The following is a 21,844-nucleotide window of genomic DNA, read 5'->3' on the forward strand; positions in this document are numbered from 1 at the left end:
TATTATATTAAATAGCAAAATACTTAACATTAACATAATAATTACATAATAAAAAATATCAAAGTTTTTTTTATACATTTAATCAACAGATTTTTTTTTTACAACAACAACAACTTATTTATTTATTTTAGTTTTACAACCAACTTTTAATTAAGGCAATATTGATAATAAGCAAATAATACAATAGAATCAATTCATTCAGTGCTTGAAAAAGGAGTCTAGAATTCTATATCAAGTCAAAATTCGAATTTATCAAGGCTTAAAAAATATTTATCATTAAGACTACTTGAACAATTTATCAGCCTTATTTCAAAATTTACATAATTGATCTCAATTTTGTCAATAAAGTTCAATTATAATTTAACAATACCAATTTCAAACTTCATTTAATCCTTTTATTTGTACACCACATTCAACAATATCAATATTAAAAAATCATGGTAAATCCTCCTCAACCAAGAAATCAACCACCTTCATCACCAAGAGTTTCACAATCGCTGTTATCAGCTGCATCTAATCATTCATCAATAAATAATCCAAATTCATCAAAACCTTCTCCTTCAATGGCGAATGCTCAATTACATAATCAACAACTGCAACAACAACAATACCCTTCTCATCATACTCATCCTCATTTACATCATGTTTCAACTAACTCATCACAATCTTCAAATGCATCTGTGTCTTCACAATCTTCATCTAATTTTCATCATGCACCTTCTCAACAACAACAGCAACCACATCATCATCATTCACATTCTCATAGTGTAAGTCATGGTTCAAATCATCCATCACGTAAACCTTCTATAGTTGAATTATTAAGTTCACCACCTCCATTACCAATAGATCAAGATGATTCAATCCATCATTTAAGTTTATCAAGAAATCCATCTATTTCATCAAGAACTTCTCAAGGTTCAATAAATCCTTTTAATCATCATTTACATCATCATCCTTCAAATTCTTCAACTGAAAGAAATGCATCTATAACAACAGCACAAGCACCAGATTGGAGTGATATTCCATTGACTGAAATTGTTGAATCAAATAAATTAATAAGTATTCATGCATCTCATTCAGTTCAATCAGCATTTGAAACTTTAGTTAAAAATGATTTAACAAGTGTTCCTGTATCAATATCAAAAGATGATCCAACAGATTTAAGAAATTGTTTAACATTTGATTATAGTGATTTGAATACTTACTTATTATTAATTATGAATAAAATTGATTATTCTGAATTAAATGTTGATGAAATTGGTGAAGAAAAATCATCATTAAAAGAAAAACATGATTTAATTACATTTAATATAAATAAAGCTAAAAAAGGAGAAGAAGTACCAGTTGAATTTATTATAAAATTACATCCAAAAAATCCATTTATAAAATTTGTTGAAATTGATACTTTATTTTCTGTAATGGAAACTTTAGGTAATGGAGTTCATAGAATTGCTATAACAAATAATGAATCAACTAAAATTATTGGAATATTATCTCAAAGAAGATTAATTAAATATATGTGGGAAAATGCTAGAAGATTTCCTTCATTAGAATTTTATCTTTCTTCAACTTTACAAGATTTAAAAATTGGTTCAAATAATCCTTTAACTATTTATGATGATCAACCTGTTTTAGATGCATTATACAAGATGTTTCATGAAAATGTATCATCATTAGCTGTTATAGATAGAGGTAAAACTTTAATTGGTAATATATCAATAGTTGATGTTAGAAATTTAACAAGTTCAAAAAATTCTCATTTATTATATAAACCAGTATTAAATTTTATAAGTTATAATTTATCACAAAAGGGTATTGAAGAAGGTCAAGATCAATTTCCAATATTTCATGTAAATAATCAAAGTTCTTTAGGTAGAGTTATTGCAAAATTAGTTGCTACTGAATCTCATAGATTATGGGTTGTTGATACTTCAAGAAAAGCAAGTAGTATAAGTTCACAATCTTCAAGTGCTCCAAATAGTGGAATTAATAATAATGGAGTTACTGCTGGATATCCATTACCTGCTGATTCAAATGTATTAGATAAAGCAGCAAGTGTTGAAGGAACTTTAATGAGTAATAATAATAATGGTGGTGGTAATAATCAACGTCCTAATGGATCAAATTCAATAAGTAGTGAATCATCATCATCAAATAGTGTTAATACCAGTGGAGTATCATTAGCAACAAATGCAGTACAACAAGAACAAGGTTATATTGGAGGTACTGGGAAATTAATTGGTGTTGTAACATTAACTGATATATTAGGATTATTTGCAAATTCAAAAGGTCGTAGAACTGATCCTCAATCTGCAAGAAATTTTAGAAGAAGATCTTCAACAAGTACAACAAGATCTTCAATGGATAGTATTGATACTACTTCTTTACGTCAAGCAAGTATTCATAATAATAGTAATAACAGTGTTATATAAGTGGAAGAAATATGTTTGGTTTCAATTTTAAGAAATCTATTATTAGTTAGCATTTTGATATATAATTCAGGAAAGAGATTAAGAGAGTTCTTATATATAGGTAAAACAATAATAATATATATAACGTACAACATCTATACTGAGTTTGGTTTGTGATGCTAAGAACTTACTTCTATTCAACATTATCACTATTATGAAGTAGCGAATTGACCAATATTCTTAAAGTCATCTTGATCAATTCACTTTTCTTCATCCATTTGATACTAAAGTCTTCGGAGAAATTTTGAAAGATCCATGATTTTATGAATATCAATTGTAATTGAATCTTTTGCAAAATATTGAGCTTAATATTGCACTCACCTGCAAATTATGAAACATACTTTTCTCCGTCAAACTTCAAATATTAATTATAATCTTGCTACAATTTACAAACAGATTTACATTATAATTCTGATTTTAACTGTGCATCAACTGATTAAAAGCTACTCGAAACAAACTTGAAACTAGCCCGTTTTCAATCAACTTTTAAATAATTAAACGGAGGGGTGAAAAATTACAGACACTTTTTCAAATCAGACATTTTTTATTTACGATGCTATCACTTAATTTATTTTTATAAATTAAAAATCAAATCAAGAAGGCAAATCAAATTATGTATGTTAAGTGAATCTATTAAATGTTTGGATTCATTCAATCAATTGTATTAGTCACAGATAGTAGAGTAGATTATAATTCTATTTATAGTTCAATTGCTCATTAAACTATTCTACAAATTTTTCACCCTGAAATATGAAACAAGACAGAGATGATGAGGAGATAAAATATAATAAAGTTTAGATAGATATTATTTATTATTCAGACGAATTTTTTCATTATAATTATTATAATCCGACATTATCCAGTATCATAATATTATTACGTTAAAAACACATGAAACACTTCTCATTTGCCACCCAAAAAAGCATTTTCCTGTTTTTTACTCTACAACTTTTAATGACTCATATTTGGATCTAACAAAATGTTAACATTCGTTTTCAAAGTTTAGATCAATTTGACTTTGAACTGTTTGAAAACTTCCTATAATTCATTTGGTAGTGCAATGTTGTCATAACAAGGAGCTGGGAGAATTTGATTCTTGTTATTGGTCATATGTACAATTGTAAGTAAATCGAATTCAATTGAGTCACTGATTTAGTCTATTTTGTTTTTACTGTTTATAGTTCAATTTGAATGATGTATATCTCTTCAATTGAGTCAAATAACTACTATCATTACTATGATTCAAACTAAATGTCTGAAAATTCTTTGTTTTTGTATTCATTACAAGTCTCCTTCAATTTTGTAACTTGAAAAATTTATCTCTGAAAAAAAAAAAATGAGTTGTCCAATTTTTATTGAAAAAATTTTCTCTTCTTATTTCTCTTCTTTCTTTCCTTCCTTCTTCTTCAACTTAACTTTAATTAATCATTAATCACAATGGGTAAAGAAAAAACTCACGTTAACGTCGTTGTTATCGGTCACGTCGATTCAGGTAAATCAACCACTACTGGACATTTAATTTATAAATGTGGTGGTATTGATAAAAGAACCATTGAAAAATTCGAAAAAGAAGCTGCTGAATTAGGTAAAGGTTCTTTCAAATATGCTTGGGTCTTAGATAAATTAAAAGCTGAAAGAGAAAGAGGTATTACCATTGATATCGCTTTATGGAAATTCGAAACTCCAAAATATCATGTTACTGTTATTGATGCTCCAGGTCATAGAGATTTTATTAAGAATATGATTACTGGTACTTCACAAGCTGATTGTGCTATTTTAATTATTGCTGGTGGTACTGGTGAATTCGAAGCTGGTATTTCAAAAGATGGTCAAACCAGAGAACATGCTTTATTAGCTTATACTTTAGGTGTTAAACAATTAATTGTTGCTGTTAACAAAATGGATTCAGTTAAATGGGATAAAAATAGATTTGAAGAAATTATAAAAGAAACTTCAAATTTCGTTAAAAAAGTTGGTTATAATCCAAAAACAGTTCCATTCGTTCCAATTTCAGGTTGGAATGGTGACAATATGATTGAACCATCAACTAACTGTCCATGGTATAAAGGTTGGGAAAAAGAAACTAAAGCTGGTAAATCAACTGGTAAAACTTTATTAGAAGCTATTGATGCTATTGAACCACCTTCAAGACCAACTGATAAACCATTAAGATTACCATTACAAGATGTTTATAAAATTGGTGGTATTGGAACTGTGCCAGTCGGTAGAGTTGAAACCGGTGTTATCAAAGCTGGTATGGTTGTTACTTTTGCTCCAGCTGGTGTTACTACTGAAGTTAAATCCGTTGAAATGCATCATGAACAATTAGCTGAAGGTGTTCCAGGTGATAATGTTGGTTTCAATGTTAAAAACGTTTCAGTTAAAGAAATTAGAAGAGGTAACGTTTGTGGTGATTCTAAAAATGATCCACCAAAAGGTTGTGATTCATTCAATGCTCAAGTTATTGTTTTAAATCATCCAGGTCAAATCTCAGCTGGTTACTCTCCAGTTTTAGATTGTCATACTGCTCATATTGCTTGTAAATTCGATACATTAATTGAAAAAATTGATAGAAGAACTGGTAAAAAATTAGAAGAAAATCCAAAATTTGTTAAATCAGGTGATGCTGCTATTGTTAAAATGGTTCCAACTAAACCAATGTGTGTTGAAGCTTTCACTGATTACCCACCATTAGGTAGATTTGCTGTTAGAGATATGAGACAAACTGTTGCTGTTGGTGTTATTAAATCAGTTGAAAAATCAGATAAAGCTGGTAAAGTTACTAAAGCTGCTCAAAAAGCTGCTAAAAAATAAATTGATCAGTGATTAATCTTATTTTATAATTGTTTTAAAATCATCATCATCATGTTTTTTTATTAAGTTTTAATTTATCGATATATAGTAATATTTAGAGAAATTTTTTTTTATCAAAATAAATTTTTTTAAAAAGATCTTTGTTATTATTGTAGAGTATGAAAAATTAGTAAGACTCTCTTAAAGATGAATTGAAAATTGTTTTATTAAACATTAATACTACGAGTATGAACCTAAATGATAAGTATTATATCTTAACCGCTTGAAATCCTTTACCACTAACAACACCCATATAATCACCAGAATTTTGTTTCCAACAAACATTGTTAACTTCTAAATCTTCTTCATAAGCTAATACAGGAGTATCAATTATAAGTCCTGATCCTCCATTAATACTACTACTTGTTGAATCATTTCCATTATTATTTCCATTATTTCCATTATTTCCTCCATTTGATAAACTTGAAGAACTTGAAGAATTTGTATAATTTGAGTTATGGTTGTTATGTAAATTATTTATATCCCATACTAATGCTTGACAATCATCACCACCAGATAATAAATAATTTGATGTTGGATGCCATGATATTGAATTTATTGAAGCTGATGATGAGAAATTTGGATTTGAATTTATTGAACCATCTATTGTTGCCATTGGTATACCTGGCATTCTCATGTCTATTATTATAATTTGATTTGAATTTACTCCTATAGTAGCTAAATGATGTTGATCAATATTTGAAGCTGATAATTTTAATAATGCTTTTGAATTAAAATTTGATGAATGAATTCTTTGAGATTGTATATTCTTTTTTGTTGTTGATGTTGATGGAGGTTCTGGTTGTGGTTCATATATAATTGTTGAATGTTCTAATGATCTTAAATCAAAAACTCTCATTGATCCATCATTTCCAACTGATACAAATACATTTGTTGATTTATGAATAAATTTAACATCAAAAACTTCTGAATCATGAGCAATTAATTGAGTTTTTACAACTGCAGTATCTGTAAATTCATCATATGAATGAGATCGATTTAAATCCCATACTGTACAAGTTGTATCAACACTTGAAGTAATTAAAATATTTGGATCTGTTGTATTCCAATCAAATGAAGTTACTGGAGGTAAAGTATTAATATCATTATCATGTAAATTTGATGTTGATGATTTTGATGTATTTGTAGCAGTATTATTAGCTAATATATGAGTTTGTATCAAATTAAAATTGGAGTCATTTGATTCTTTAACATTATAAAGCCTTAAAACTTCACTTGAAGCAGCTAATCTTTGAGAATCATAATTATTATATTTTAACATTGATGGATCCCATTTTAAATGAGTTATTGGATAATTTAAATTAGTTTCTGCAACTTTTTGAAATAAAATTCCATCTGATTCTGAATTATCATAATCATCATAATAATTGTTTGTATTGTTCGGTAGACTAGATCCATCTGGAAGTAAAGAAGATGAAGAGGAGTTTGGTATCTGTGGATTAAGATGTGGATGATGTTGTTGTTGTTGATATCGTGAATATTGATTTTCATTATCATAATTTGTACCATGAACAATTTCTAACTTATTTGTAAAACCTTCTTTATATGATCCTAAAGCAATACAATTTAATGAATTATTATTTATTGTAGTCCAATCACAAGTAAATAAAGGAAATTGACTAAAATAATATGAATTTCTTTCAACTGGAGTTGTACTTGATCCAATTGGAGTATTATTTGATGATGATGTCATATAATTTGGTATAGCAGACATTGGATTATTAATTGGAATTGAAGATGAATTAGAATTAGATGAAGTATATGCATTAATCATTGGAGTATTAGATAAAGAATTAATATTTGAAGACGTGAAACCAATTGGTGTTGTCATATTTGATGGTGATGTAGATATTTGACTAGGACTCCTTCCTGTTGTATTTATATGATATGGAGGTTGTAAATTTTGATTATTGTATTGTGAATATGGAATCTGTTGACTTTGTTGATGATGATTATGATGTTGATGTTTCATAGAATAATTATGATATGAATTATTTATATTATCTATATTATTGTTTAAATTTGAATATGATGTAGCAGGTGAATTTTGACCACTTGATCTTCCATTAAAATTATTATTATTATTATTTTGAATTGTTGTTGTTGAATTTAAATTTAAACCTGCAAAATTGTTATTATTTAACGAATTTCTTTTTTTATGATTTGAATTTGTATACCAATCCATTTACTAAGTTTAAATAAATAGACTAGTTAGTTGATTAAAATAAAAAATTGTTGGGGTATTTGTTTATTAGTTTAAATTATGTATTTTGATGTGGTTGATGAAAAAATATGAATTTAGTTGATATAATTATATTTACGACATTTAATGTACTCCAGAACTAGGATAAATATAAAGATATATTGCCAACAGTTACTTTGTAATGGTAGGTTCAATGCTTGTATGACTGGATCGTTTTATTAAGGAAACAATCTATTTAAATGTTGGTTGTAAATAGTGTTTTGGGGAATAGATTGTTTAAACAATAAAGTTGAAGGAGAGATTTAATTTTTAAATTATAATAGAAGATTATCTTTGTGTAAGTTATGGAGTAATCAATTTTATTAACACCACCACCTATGGATTATTATCACACAGCAGTAGAGATTGGAAGAGCCTTGAAGCACACTATCTTGCAATTTAAAGAGATAAATTAGATTGAAATGATATTAAAAATGTGAATTTTAAGTCTATATATTTTATATATAATTACTTCTATAATAATAATAATTTATATTTTTTATTAAAAGGCTGAATACGAAATGAATAATGATTTTGTAATTAATAGTTGATTCAAACTACCCCAGTACTTTTGAATATACCTATTGATCAGCTGCTACTTCTTCAACTGATGGACAAGTACATATTAAATTCAAATCACCATAAGTATCATCTAATCTTGAAACAGTTGGCCAACATTTATTTTCTTTTAAAAACTCTAATGGATAAGCAGCTTGTTCTCTTGTATAACCTCTTTTATCCCAATCTTTTGAACTTATTATATCTTGTTGAGAATGTGGAGCATTTTTTAAAACTTGACCTAATGGTTCTCCATTAGCATAAGCATCAATTTCTTTTCTTATTGAAATAAAAGAATCAATAAATCTATCTAATTCTGCTAAATTTTCAGATTCTGTTGGTTCAATCATTAAAGTTCCTGCTACTGGGAATGACATAGTTGGAGCATGGAAACCATAATCTTGTAATCTTTTAGCAATATCAATTGCTTCAATACCAATTTTTTGAAATTCTCTTAAATCTAATATAAATTCATGAGCACAATGTTTTAAACCTTCATTTGATGATGCTTTATGATCAACAAATAAAATTTTATAATATTTTTCAAGTTTAGATAAAATATAATTAGCATTTAACATTGCTATAGTTGATGCATATGGTAATGCATCTGATCCTAACATTTTAATATATGAATATGATACAGGTATTACAGCTGCACTACCATAAGGAGCAGAATTTACAGATTTTATACTTTCTTCAGTTGAATGTGGAGTTTTAATAAAATGATGTTTTGGTAAAAATGGTTTTAAATGATCTTTAACACATACTGGTGCTTGACCTGGTCCTCCACCACCATGACTTAATGCAAAAGTTTTATGAATATTTAAATGACAAACATCAGCTCCTAAATCTCCTGGTGATGTTAAACCAACTTGAGCATTCATATTTGCACCATCTAAATAAACTAATCCACCATTTTCATGAACAATATCTATAGCTTCTTTTACACCTGGTTCAAATAATCCATAAGTTGATGGATAAGTAATCATTATAGAACATAAATTTTTTGCATGTTTTTCAGCTTTTTCTTTTAAATCTTTTAAATCTATGGATCCATTATCTAAACATTTAACTGGTACAACTTTTAAACCACACATAGCAGCAGATGCAGGATTTGTACCATGAGCAGAAACAGGAATAAGACATATATTTCTTTGTTCATATTCACCTTTTGATTTATGATATTGTCTAATTAACGATAAACCAGTATATTCACCTTGAGCTCCAGAATTTGGCATTGATGTTGTTGCATCAAATCCTGTAATATCATTTAAATCTTTTTCAAATTCATCAACTAATTCTTTATAACCTTGAGCTTGATCTATTGGAACAAAAGGATGTATTGAACTAAAACCTGGAATTGATAATGATTGCATTTCAACTGTTGCATTTAATTTCATTGTACATGAACCTAATGGAATCATTGAATTTGCTAATGATAAATCTTTTGATTGTAAAAGATGTAAATATCTTAACATAGCAGTTTCTGAATGATGAGTATTAAAATTATCATGAGTTAAAATTTCATCAGTTCTTAATAAGTCTTGGGGCAATTCTGGTAAGTCAGTTGATGGTTCAATGATTTCACCTGTAAATAATTCTATTAAATTTATTAAATCTTGTTTTTCAACAGTTTCATCTAATTGTAATGATACTGTTGAATCATCTACTTTGAATAAATTAATACCATATTTTTCCAAAGCTTGTTTTAAAATTTCATCAGATGATATTCCATTCAATTTAATAGTTAATGTATCAAACCATTTATCATTTAAAATTTCATGCTTTTTGGTAATTTCATTAGCTAATAATGTAGTAAAACCATAAACTCTTTTAGCTATATTTTTCAAACCTTCAGGTCCATGATAAACAGCATAATTAGCAGCAATATTAGCCAATAAAGCTTGAGCAGTACAAATATTAGATGTAGCTTTTTCTCTTTTAATATGTTGTTCTCTTGTTTGTAAAGCTAATCTTAAAGCAGGATTACCTAATCTATCTTTTGAAACACCAACAATTCTACCAGGAATTTTTCTTGCATATTTTTGTGATGTAGCAAAAAATGCAGCATGAGGTCCACCATAACCAAATGGTACACCAAATCTTTGTGAAGTTCCTAATGCTATATCAGCACCATAATAACTTGGTGGTTTAATTAATGTTAATGCTAATAAATCAGTAGCCATTGCAAATAATACTTTATTTTCATGTAAAATCTCTCCTATTTCAGTATAATTATGAATTGAACCATTTGTAGTTGGATATTGTACTAAAGCACCACAAACATTTTTTATATTGTTTTTCAATTCTTCTATACCTTCTGATGTTGATAAATTTAATTCTTTAATTTCAACACTTATATTTTCAGCTCTTGATTTTATAACTTCTTTAGTTTGTGGATGTAATTCTGAATCTATAACATATATGGTTTTTTTACCTTTTGCATTATTGAAAGATAAACTCATTGCTTCAGCTGCAGCAGTACCTTCATCTAATAATGAAGCATTTGCCATATCTAATCCAGTTAATGAAGTTATCATAGTTTGATAATTTAATAAACTTTGTAATCTACCTTGAGATATTTCTGGTTGATAAGGAGTATAAGAAGTATACCATTCTGGTGATTCTAATAAATTTCTTTGAATAACAGGCGGTAATATAGTACCAGCATATCCTTTACCAATAAAAGATTTATATATCTTGTTTTTTCCTGCTATTTCATGTAAATGTTTTAACATTTCTTGTTCAGTAAAACCTTGTTTTGGTTCAATTTGTAATTTACGTTTAAATAAAATATGTTCAGGTACAGCACTTGATAAAAATTCATCTAGATCAGAATAACCTAAAGTTTCCAACATTTTTTTAACTTCTTCAGGATTTGGTCCAATATGTCTTCTTGCAAAAGTATCTAAATTTAATAATGAAACTTTTTCAGAATTTGGATTAAAAACTTTTGAATAATTTAATGATGAAGTATCTGCTTGATTAGTTGAAGTAGCTAATGATCTATAATGAATAGTTGATGATGATGTAATTTTAAAACATGATGATGATGATTTAATTGAATTGAATGATTTGATTTTTAAAAATGAATTTGTTTTTGTTGATGATCTAATTAAAGACCTTGAACTTCTAAGCATCTTATTATTATTATTATTATTGATACTATTGAAAAGAATGTAAAGTTTTTAATGATAAGAAAGTTAAGAAGAGTAGAAATGAAATGAAATGAAAAATTTGAAATGTAAAATTGAATATATAAATTCTAAAAAATTTAAAAATAAAATTTCTATGTATGATGTTATAACTGTGATTTTAGTATGTAATAATTGAAAAATAAATTTATTTATGATTCAGATTCACATACATTTGAAAAGAAGTTAGAAAAACACAATTTATAGGAAATACTACTTCAAATTTTGATATGTGGTTAAAGAGGCATTGTATGTCTTCCACTCATCAATCCTATTATCATTACAACGACAATTCGTGGTAGTAATGGTAATAATTAGTGGAAATTTACATTTTTTTAAAATAATAATGCCGTTTCTTTTTAACGTCTTTTTATCAAAAAAAATAAATATTTTTTTTTATATTAAGATAAAGAAGTACATGTTTGTGTCACGAAAGTACAAGAAGTCAAACTAAGTTGTGAACTCATTATTTGACCGGGTTGATAGCTTTTAATACCTCTCAGCAAAAGAACAACTAGCAATAAACTAGGACCAAATTCTAGGTTTGTATGGACAGTTTAATTTACATTTTGCCTTCTTTTGTCGACCTAAATTTTTACTTTAACTCTCATTTATTAACGAGCAAAATGATTGACTCCGTAAGAAACAAGAGCTTGACGTATTATTATTATAGTAAAAGCTGTCAGATTTAATACACGTTTAAAATTTAAATTACTACAGTAATACAACTTTGTGTTACTTAAAATTAGAATTAATTATTTGACTTCTTTTTAGATTGCAAAATTTGTATTTGGATTTTAAAACCCGATATTACCCCAGATTGTTGAATGATTTATTGTCGACTACTTAGTAAAATGATCTGAATAGTGCGCAATCTTTTCAAAAAACAGTTTTAAACCTCGCAATGGATCGAATCTACGAATTGTATCCTTAACAGCTACGCCTAATTGATGATCGAATCTAGGGATAGTATCCTTAATATCTTGCATAGATGATCCAGTAATTGGTGAATTAGGCAAAGCTTTTAATTCGTAGATTCGATCAACAAAGAGCTTTCAGTTTCACTTTGTCTTAGCCTATTGTGAAAGAAACAATGTTGATGTCAATAAGTTTAAAAAAGGGTCAATTGCGATAACCAGTAAATACGTTCAGACAAGCAAATTAATGGTCTATTTGATGAATATAATGTTCATGTTGATAAAAGGTATCAACACAGTATTGACAAATTGTAAAATAGTCCTTCAAACTCAACTGATCATTCTCTTGATTTTTATTTGGAATTATTATTGAATTCCAATTTTTTTTTTAACAATTTGTCCATACTCTAATTAATAGTGATTTATAACGAGAACATTTCCTGAAATTTAAAATCTCAATATTGGATTTGTAAATTTTTTGCATTTTTAAACACTAGTGCTGCTGTGATTTCTTTTGTTCTTCCCTGGTCTTAGTTATCTCCCAATTTCAGTAGGTTTTCATAAAACCGCTCACCAGGCCTGCTGTTTTACTTAATTTTGTGATGAAAGTGCTTCATCAAAAGTTGATTCAAAGATTTTATTATTGCTGTTGTAGATAGATTTTGTTTTCACTTGAAGAATTATTTGATTTCTGACCTTTTGTTTTGATTCATGAAACAATTTTCCTAAGAATAATTTCCATTTGGGTTACTAGGGCAAATGTTTTTCTTTTATTCTTGTGGTTGTTATTGAGATAGTTTATTGACTTACTTCCTTGATTACTTCTAACACGTAATTATAAAGTCAATTCATTCGAATTTTTAATTTCGTGTTAATTGAATTTTTAATTACGTGTTAGAAGTATTTAAACAATTAACTTTTTCTAAATCACACTTAGCATTGTATTGGATAGTGGTTGGCATGAGATTTTACAATTTGAGGAAATTTTGAACATTTTGTTAGAATTTGTACCAAGGCATTTTCAAAATTCCATCATCTTGTAAATACTCATGACAATGACCACCCAAGAACAATTGTGATCCATCAACTCGAAAGTCATATGAAAGTAGCAATTTATTGAAATGATGATTATTAATGGTCGTCAGTTCAATAATCATTTTAAATTTGATGTACTCAGGACCAATAACACTCAAAAATTTTTTCCCATGCGATCTCGAGAATTGACACCGAGGTCTTGAATTTGACACTTGAGCATGGTATTTTAAGAGATGAAACATTTACGAAACATTTACGAGAGATCTAAATATTATTTATAAATAGATAATAGTTAGCTGTTAGCAAGTACTAACTCAATTACTTACAGAATTCAAATTATTTTTTTCATATCTTTTATTAAAATTTATTTAAAAAGTTACTTTGATTGAAATAAATCAATTAAATAAAAAAAAGGTAGTGATTTATGAATATCAATTAAAGCAAATGTAATAAAAAATGACCAAATATTTGAAAAAAAAATTGTTAAAATTAAGTCTGAAAGTAATGAAGTATTAGTCAAAATAAAAATATAAAAAATTTGAACGTTAGGTGAAAATCACATCTTAAAGTTGATTCATATCAAACATATTTAAACTCCTAACAAAGTATTAATGAAAACCAATAAAAAGACAATGAATCCACTTACACCCAATTTAGATTGATCATTTCCACTAATTCCACTAAGAACAGTAGATGTTGAACTATAAACTGGTCCTCGTAATTGATGAACTGTTCTCCCATCCGTAGTATGCTCTGCAATTTCATAAATATCAATTTGATAAACTGCACCTAAACTTTGAGTTAAAGGTATATCTCCAGTACCAACTTCAAAAGTTTGACCACTAACTGTTCCATAACCTCTACCACCTTGATTACCTGTTGTTTCTGTTAATTCAACTACTTCAGTTACATAATCATGACTTGGATTTTGACTAAAAAGTGATGTAGAAGCTGACATTTTTATTAATTATTTATTAGTTTATGCAATTTATACAAATTTCTCAAAGTATTATTTGATTGATGAAAGTTGTGTTGATGAGTTCAGGATTATTTCTTTTCAGTTTGGTGAAAGTTTTATCTTTTTATAACATTCCATTAAAGAAAATAAGATCCCAAGAAAATTTCAAGATAACATCCACACTTAAGGGATATCATATTTTGCAAGTTTTTCTTTATCAAATTCATCAAGTTTATCTATTTCAATTACTTTATTAAACTTTGGTTGAATTAATTCATGTTTTTTTTTTTTTTTATGTTTTGGTTGGTATTGTCAAATAGTTGCAAAATATAATTAAGCTTTGCAACCATATTTTGAAACAACAAATTTTTCTTGATTTATTTGTGACCCATGCCGGTTTAAGGCAAACATGAATAAACTAGCAAATCATAGATTGATAATTTCTTACTTGCTATCATATTTGAATTTTTGCCAATGCAATTGAACTGACGTTATCTATAAAAATTATTGTCTTGCGTAAAGTAGATAGAATATTAATCGCTTTCCATAAGGTAGATCAAAAATAATTGTAAGCACAGTACAAGTATCTCAGTCATTCTGTCAACAACCTTTGACATGACTAGCTTTAGTCCGTTAACGGCCATGAGGTCAGATTAAATTGGTTTTGTTTCAGGGAAAGTTTTGTAACTAAGATTCAGGCTCAGAAGCTTAATTTCATGCCGTTCAAGGTATTTTAAATAATATGTCTGAATTTGGTAAATTAAAAATATATATAAATATATTCTAATAGAAAGATCCATATTAATTTTGTATAGTGAAGGAGATTAAAAATAATATTGAATCTCCTTTTAAAAAGTTTGTAATTACATCAATTCCGTAGTTTAAGCTTTTCAAAATCTTTAAAAAAGCTTTTTATGACGATTCTCATGATGATTAAACCCAAGAAAATAGATATTACCCCAATTTGATTTGCTAGATTGATGATCTTACCACTCAGGAGACTGATATCATCTAATTGATGTAATTAATGGGTCTTGATTGAAGTTGTAGATTAAAAATTAATAGATACACTCCGTTGAATGGAGCAACGGTTGATATCCAATTTAAATTAAAATTGTTTGAATAAAATTTATACACATGTTTTCCAAAATTATCAAGAACCATAAATTTAAAAATTTTATAATTTATTTAATTCTATTTAATAGTCTATATTATCTTTTTATTATCTTCAGGTTTATAAATTAAATCTTTATAATTTGGAAAATGAGTAACATACCAATAATGAATTTGACTCCAAGCATAAGCAGTTGGATTAACTCCTTGACTTGCATACCATGAAATACAACCACCAAAAGCAGTACCAAAAACAGATTTTCTTAATTCTTCTTGAATTGTTTTAAACCAATTATCATAAGCTTCAGTTTTAACTACAACTGATTTATCTTTTCCTTCAATTATTGGTTTTGCAACTTTTAAATAATAATCAATACCATTTTCAATAGCCATTACAACTGATGAATGACCAGTTGCTGAATTTGGTCCACCAATTAAAAAAAAATTTGGAATATTTTTAACCATTATTGTACGATAAGCACTTGGACCTTCTTTATCCCAAAATTCATTCATTGAATATCCATCTGTTGTACTTACTGGTAATTTAAAAGATTTAAAAATATCATATCCAGTACATGCAACTATAATATCTGCTTTTATAAATTCTCCATTATCTAATATAATACCATTTTCAACAACTTTTTGTATATTACGATTTGTAACATCAATTCTTGGATCATTTAATGCAGGAACATATTTATAATCAAAAATTAATCTTTTACAACCAATTTTATAATCAGGTATTATAATATCATGATATTTTTTTGGAGAATTTTTTTTCATATAATTTACTGAAACTTTTGTATTTATCCATCTTACAATTCTTGATAATATACCATTACCTTTATATAATGGAACTCTTAATTCAGCAATGAAAATAACTAAAAATCTTACTAACCATAAAGTAAAATAATTAAAACTTAATAATCGATATAAATAAAATAAAATTTTGGGGACAGGGGGCATTATATAATGTTTTGATCTTGCAATTTGAAAAATTGATTTAACATTATATTGAGGATCATTTAATAAAGCAGGTACAACTTGATTTGCAGAACATCCATTACCAACAACTACAACATCTTTATTTTTAAAATCAACTGAATGATCCCAAATTGCTGAATGCATATATTTACCCTTAAAATTTTCAATTCCTTCAACTTTTAATTGACTTGGATTAACTAATCCACCAGAACAACCTAATAATATTTGAGATGTATGTTCAAATTTTTGTCCAGTTTTTATATTATGACCATATAATGTCCAAATTCCAGTTTTATTATTAAAAATACATTTATCAATAAAAGTTTGAAATTTTGCTTTTTCTTTTAAATTATATTTTGAAGTTACTCTTAATATATATTCTTCCATTTCATATTGAGGAGGTTGAATTCTTGACCAATTTGATGTTAATTCAAAAGAATATGAATACCATAAAGCAGGAATATCTGAAGCACAACCTGGATAAGTATTTGCATACCAAGTTCCACCAAAATTATCATGTTTTTCAAAAATTGTAATATCATCAACTTTTAAATCTTTAATTGTTTTTATTGCACTTCCAATACCTGCAAAACCTGCTCCAATAATTGAAACTTTTGATGATGAATGTTGTATTGGTAATGAATCATTAATATGATTTTTAGCTTTTTCTTCTGGTCCTAAAACATCTTTACAATCATCATATTTAATTCTAAATTTTGTTGGATTTTTATGAGATTCTTTTGTTAATGTGACTGAAGACATATTGAATTGATGGTGAAATGTTTATACAAGTTTTTTAGATAATGTTGAATGAATTAGAAAGTTTTTTTGACAGATCTCTCGATATATATATCTATAAGTAGTTAAATCAGTAGTATTTTCAAATTATAATATGAAATTGTAAATGATGTTGATATAAATTTTAACTAAAGTGGGGAATATGACACAAAAATAAAGTTGAAAGAATTACCGTTTTTTTTCATGTGTTAAATAACTTGAAATCAAACGATGTTTTAACATGTATTGTGCTACACTCACAAACCAAATAAAAGAAACATTACACCAATAGTTAAATAAGGCGTTGATACTAGTTGATTTAGTAAGAGCCATGCTTCCGATTTTTCAGCTGAATTTAGTTGTAAGTACTTTTACGGATAAATTTTTGGATTCCCTGACATTTTTTAATGTGAAAAAGCGGATCTTTTTACAAAACAAACCACTTGACTAAATTGTTTTAAAACCAGTACGAATTAATTGATTACACTTAAATTAAGAGGCTTCAAAGGACTTAATCTACAAAGATACATACATATTAAAGTTGTTTGAACTTTTCATTGATAGTAAACCAACAAATTTTCAAATATTATGCAGGTCTCGGATTTTACGATATTATATCGGACTTAACAATACTTTATTTTCTTTTTCTGGTTGTACCTGAATCATTTCATGTTATAAAAGTTTTAGTTAGCGTAATATGCTTCAACAAATCATGAAATTTTATAATAATCTTTAGTCGTATGATCTTTGAATCTCTCGATAAGTAGATCTAGGGAGAATTAAGTCATGGCAATGGATCTAGACTGATACCCGTATAAGTAATTCAAATGCAACTAGAACAACAACAACAAAACAATACCTAGGAATTCACTATATCATATATTTGTTTAATTTCTTTTGGTCCAGTATTGCAACAACCACCGATTCCCAAGATTCTTTCATCTTTATTTAAATTTTCAATAAATTTTTTCCATGTATTTTCACCTGTATAATCTTTGGGTTTAAATTGATGTAAATTTGAATCATATTCAAATCCTAAATTTGGATATATATAAAATTTATATCCTGGAAATTGAGAAATTATATTATTTATCAAAGTATAATCAACACAATTTATACTTAATAATTTTGAATCATAATTTGAATCAAGATAATTTTTAACTTCTTCTAGTGGTGTTCCATCTGTTAATTTATCTTTTGATTGACAAGTTATACTTAGGACATAATCTTTAATTTTTGATTCTTTCATATATTCATTAACAGCTTTTAATTCTAAAAAATTCGGTATTGTTTCAAATAATAGGAAATCAATTCCTTTGTTGATTGAAAAAAATTCTACCAAAGGTTTATGAAACTCTTGTAATTCTAAAATATTTATCAGACCGTAATCTCCAGTATATTCAGATCCATTAGCCAGAAATGCAGCATAAGGACCTATTGAACCAGCAACTTGGATTTTATTAAATTTGTTTGTTGAACTAGCTTTCGATATAGCTTCATATATAACATCTATTGATTTTTGCCATAAATTTTTTATTTCATCATCATTAAATTTGGTATGTTTTTGTAAACTTTTATAAGATAATTGATAAGTTGAAGTTATAATTAAATTTGAGCCTGATTCAATATATGATTGATGAACTTTTTCAACAAAATGCGGCGCATCTATTAAAACTTGACCTGACCATAAAGGACTCTTACTTGGTAAATATGAAACTTTAGAATCAATTAAATTTTCTAATTCTGTTCCTAATGCTCCATCTATAATGATTTTTTTATTTGAAACAGTGGTCATTTCATCGTTTCCATGTGAAGGATTGGTATGAAAGATACGACAGTGTATTTAATTATTTTTTCAAAACTCTACAAAAGTGAGAACAAAAATCAGTATTAATTACATCACAAAGAAGACATAATTTGAGACCACAATACTGAGAATTTATGAAACATAATTGACCAAAGCTTTTAGTTCGGACCGATAAGCAAAGAAACGAACTTAGGTTTATAATGTTTGCATATTACTAGCGCTACAAGTGAAAGATTAACCTAAATAAGTTGGGTTGGATTAATCCGATTTTTGTCTTAAAGGTTCTCTAATTATAAATCAATGATGTAATCTGACTTTTGTTTCTTTTAACTTTCCTTTTGACTTGAATTGTAAACCAAAAATTTTTTGGTCCTTATATCTAACATACTTTCAAATCATTGTTTGAGTAGTGAGGTCGTATCTATCACAAATCAGAATTATTTTTTACACAAGATCTAAGATATCATCAAGAGGCTGTTACATATAGAATGTATCGATGTAGACTATTTTAGTTAGATATATTTATAGATCAATTGGTAGTAATTCTTTTTTCATACATATAAGATGATACTCGTATTCTATTTTATTATATGCACAATTTATTAAAAATATAAAAATATTTATTAAATTTATATAATCAAGAGACTAAATTTTTTTCATAAACTATACATACATTATTAATCAATCACTTATCAAAGTATCATATCACTAAACTAAGGTAAATTCTAACTAGGAAAATACATTACAAATCAATTTACCATCAAATTTAACAATTAAAATACATTTTAACCCCTCACATATGTTATAATTAAATTAATGAAGTTTATTGCGTTAATATCAGGAGGAAAAGATTCATTTTTTAATATATATCATTGTTTATCACAAGGTCATGAATTAATAGCAATTGGTAATTTATATCCACCAAATAATGATAAAAAAGATGAAATAGATTCATTTATGTTTCAAACTGTTGGTTATGATATAATAGATTATTATAGTCAATTATTACAAGTACCATTATATAAACAACCAATTATTGGTGGCTCATCAAATCAAAATTTGGAATATCTGTATACTGAAAATGATGAAATTGAAGATTTATATAAATTAATTAGTACTATAAAGTCAAAACATCCAAATATTGAAGCAGTTAGTTGTGGAGCTATACTATCTCATTATCAAAGAACAAGAGTTGAAAATGTTTGTAATAGATTAAATTTAACTTCTTTAACTTATTTATGGCAAAGAAATCAAAATGATTTAATGTTAGAAATGTGTTCAAGTGGAATAGATGCAAGAATTATAAAAGTTGCAGCAATTGGTTTAAATCAAAAACACTTGGGGAAAGATTTAAAAGAAATGTATCCACATTTAGTAAAATTAAATGAAATGTATGATGTTCATATATGTGGAGAAGGAGGAGAATTTGAAACTATTGTATTAGATTGTCCATTTTTTAAAAAACAAAAATTAAAAATTATTAATCAAGAAATTATAACTCATTCAAATGATGTATATTATTTAAAATTAAAAGTTGAAATTGTTGATAAAAAAAAAGAAGAAATTACAAAACAATTAAAGCTATTAGAACCACCACCATTATTAGATCCTGATTTATTAATTATTGCACAATCTGAATCATTACATGAAGATGTATCAGCTCAAAGTAAATCAAATTTTACAATTGATCATATCCCCAAACAAAATATTAAAATCACACCAACTAAAATTTTCATATATAATTTAACATCAAATGATGGAGCAACGATAGAAGATCAAACAAAAGAAATATTTCAAAATTTAAAAACAATTTTATTACAATATGATTTAACATTTAATGATTTACAACATGTTAATGTATTATTATCAGATATGTCATTATTTGCAAGAATGAATAAAATTTATTCAAATTATTTTAAAAATATTTATTTACCTCCTTCAAGAATTTGTTTTGAAACTGATATATCAACAACTATTCAAATTTCATGTATTGTTTTAAAAAATATTCATCCAAAAACTGGGATACATATTCAATCAAGATCTTATTGGGGTCCTCAAAATATTGGTCCATATTCTCAAAGTATAATAGATCATCAACCAAAATATAAAATTGCAAGTTTATCAGGTCAAATCCCATTAATTCCTTCAACAATGGATATATCTGAAAATAATATAGCATATAATGCAGCATTATCATTACAACATTTATCAAGAGTTAAAAATATGGTGGGAGTAATAAAAACTGCTTCTATATTATGTTTTATTACAAATAGTGCTTATGTTTTAATAATAAGAGAATGTTGGAATAAATTTATAAATGTTAGATGTGAACCTTTAAGTCCTTATAAAGAAAATTTAATTATTGCTGAAGTTAGAGCATTACCAAGAAGTTCTTATGTTGAATGGGGTGGATTTAGTATGGAAGAAATTAATACTGTAAATTATGATGATGATGAAGAAGACGAGGTGAAAGTAAATGGTAAAGTTGAAGAAGAAGAGGAAGTCAACACAAGTGGAGAAATAGAAGTAGAAGAAAATGTTAACATTGATTCATGGTTATCAAAATTTGAATATTATAGCGTATCTTCAAAATCAAATAATTCATATAAATTTATAACAATTTTTACATCAAATTCAAATTTATTAAAAAATTTTTCAAAATTAATTTCAAATTCATCATTATCAATTTTTATAACATTATTAACTACTGAAAATATTGATGGAATAAATGCTGAATATATTCCTGTAAGAAGATTATATAATTATGAAGGTAATGAATTTAATTATTGTATTATTATTAGACAAGAATTATCATGATTGATTATTTATTATATATGCAATATACATCTATTCTAGATCTATCTTTTTATGGTTTATCTAATTGTGACTAAAGCATCAAATCTATCTTTTTAAT

At 26.6% G+C, this 21,844-nt stretch overlaps 8 protein-coding genes across 8 annotated transcripts; 3 read left to right on the forward strand and 5 right to left on the reverse strand. All coding sequences in view use genetic code 12, as the record gives it.

The window, feature by feature from the left end:
• Window positions 1-437: 437 nt before the first annotated feature.
• SDS24 (Sds24p) lies at window positions 438-2,432 on the forward strand (the record flags this gene model as incomplete). Its single annotated transcript, XM_051756271.1, has 1 exon — window positions 438-2,432. The coding sequence occupies one exon, from the start codon at window positions 438-440 to the stop codon at window positions 2,430-2,432; it is 1,995 nt and encodes a 664-aa protein (XP_051615350.1).
• Window positions 2,433-3,908: 1,476 nt separating this feature from the next.
• TEF2 (translation elongation factor EF-1 alpha) lies at window positions 3,909-5,285 on the forward strand (the record flags this gene model as incomplete). Its single annotated transcript, XM_051756272.1, has 1 exon — window positions 3,909-5,285. One exon carries the CDS (start codon window positions 3,909-3,911, stop codon window positions 5,283-5,285), a length of 1,377 nt encoding a protein of 458 aa, XP_051615351.1.
• Window positions 5,286-5,532: 247 nt separating this feature from the next.
• On the reverse strand, window positions 5,533-7,530 carry KGF55_001673 (uncharacterized protein; the record flags this gene model as incomplete). The annotated part of the gene is made up of 1 exon (XM_051756273.1): window positions 5,533-7,530. The coding sequence occupies one exon, from the start codon at window positions 7,528-7,530 to the stop codon at window positions 5,533-5,535; it is 1,998 nt and encodes a 665-aa protein (XP_051615352.1).
• Window positions 7,531-8,168: 638 nt separating this feature from the next.
• On the reverse strand, window positions 8,169-11,285 carry GCV2 (glycine decarboxylase subunit P; the record flags this gene model as incomplete). The annotated part of the gene is made up of 1 exon (XM_051756274.1): window positions 8,169-11,285. The coding sequence occupies one exon, from the start codon at window positions 11,283-11,285 to the stop codon at window positions 8,169-8,171; it is 3,117 nt and encodes a 1,038-aa protein (XP_051615353.1).
• Window positions 11,286-13,880: 2,595 nt separating this feature from the next.
• KGF55_001675 (uncharacterized protein) lies at window positions 13,881-14,249 on the reverse strand (the record flags this gene model as incomplete). The annotated part of the gene is made up of 1 exon (XM_051756275.1): window positions 13,881-14,249. One exon carries the CDS (start codon window positions 14,247-14,249, stop codon window positions 13,881-13,883), a length of 369 nt encoding a protein of 122 aa, XP_051615354.1.
• Window positions 14,250-15,455: 1,206 nt separating this feature from the next.
• KGF55_001676 (flavin-containing monooxygenase) lies at window positions 15,456-17,108 on the reverse strand (the record flags this gene model as incomplete). Its single annotated transcript, XM_051756276.1, has 1 exon — window positions 15,456-17,108. One exon carries the CDS (start codon window positions 17,106-17,108, stop codon window positions 15,456-15,458), a length of 1,653 nt encoding a protein of 550 aa, XP_051615355.1.
• Window positions 17,109-17,982: 874 nt separating this feature from the next.
• SAM4 (S-adenosylmethionine-homocysteine S-methyltransferase) lies at window positions 17,983-18,918 on the reverse strand (the record flags this gene model as incomplete). The annotated part of the gene is made up of 1 exon (XM_051756278.1): window positions 17,983-18,918. One exon carries the CDS (start codon window positions 18,916-18,918, stop codon window positions 17,983-17,985), a length of 936 nt encoding a protein of 311 aa, XP_051615356.1.
• An 828-nt stretch (window positions 18,919-19,746) lies between these two features.
• KGF55_001678 (diphthine--ammonia ligase) lies at window positions 19,747-21,747 on the forward strand (the record flags this gene model as incomplete). The annotated part of the gene is made up of 1 exon (XM_051756279.1): window positions 19,747-21,747. One exon carries the CDS (start codon window positions 19,747-19,749, stop codon window positions 21,745-21,747), a length of 2,001 nt encoding a protein of 666 aa, XP_051615357.1.
• Window positions 21,748-21,844: the final 97 nt, after the last annotated feature.

This window comes from Candida pseudojiufengensis (assembly GCF_024610245.1).
Source record: "Candida pseudojiufengensis strain CBS 10847 chromosome Unknown scaffold8, whole genome shotgun sequence".
NCBI classification, from domain to species: Eukaryota; Fungi; Ascomycota; class Pichiomycetes; order Serinales; family Debaryomycetaceae; genus Lodderomyces; species Lodderomyces pseudojiufengensis.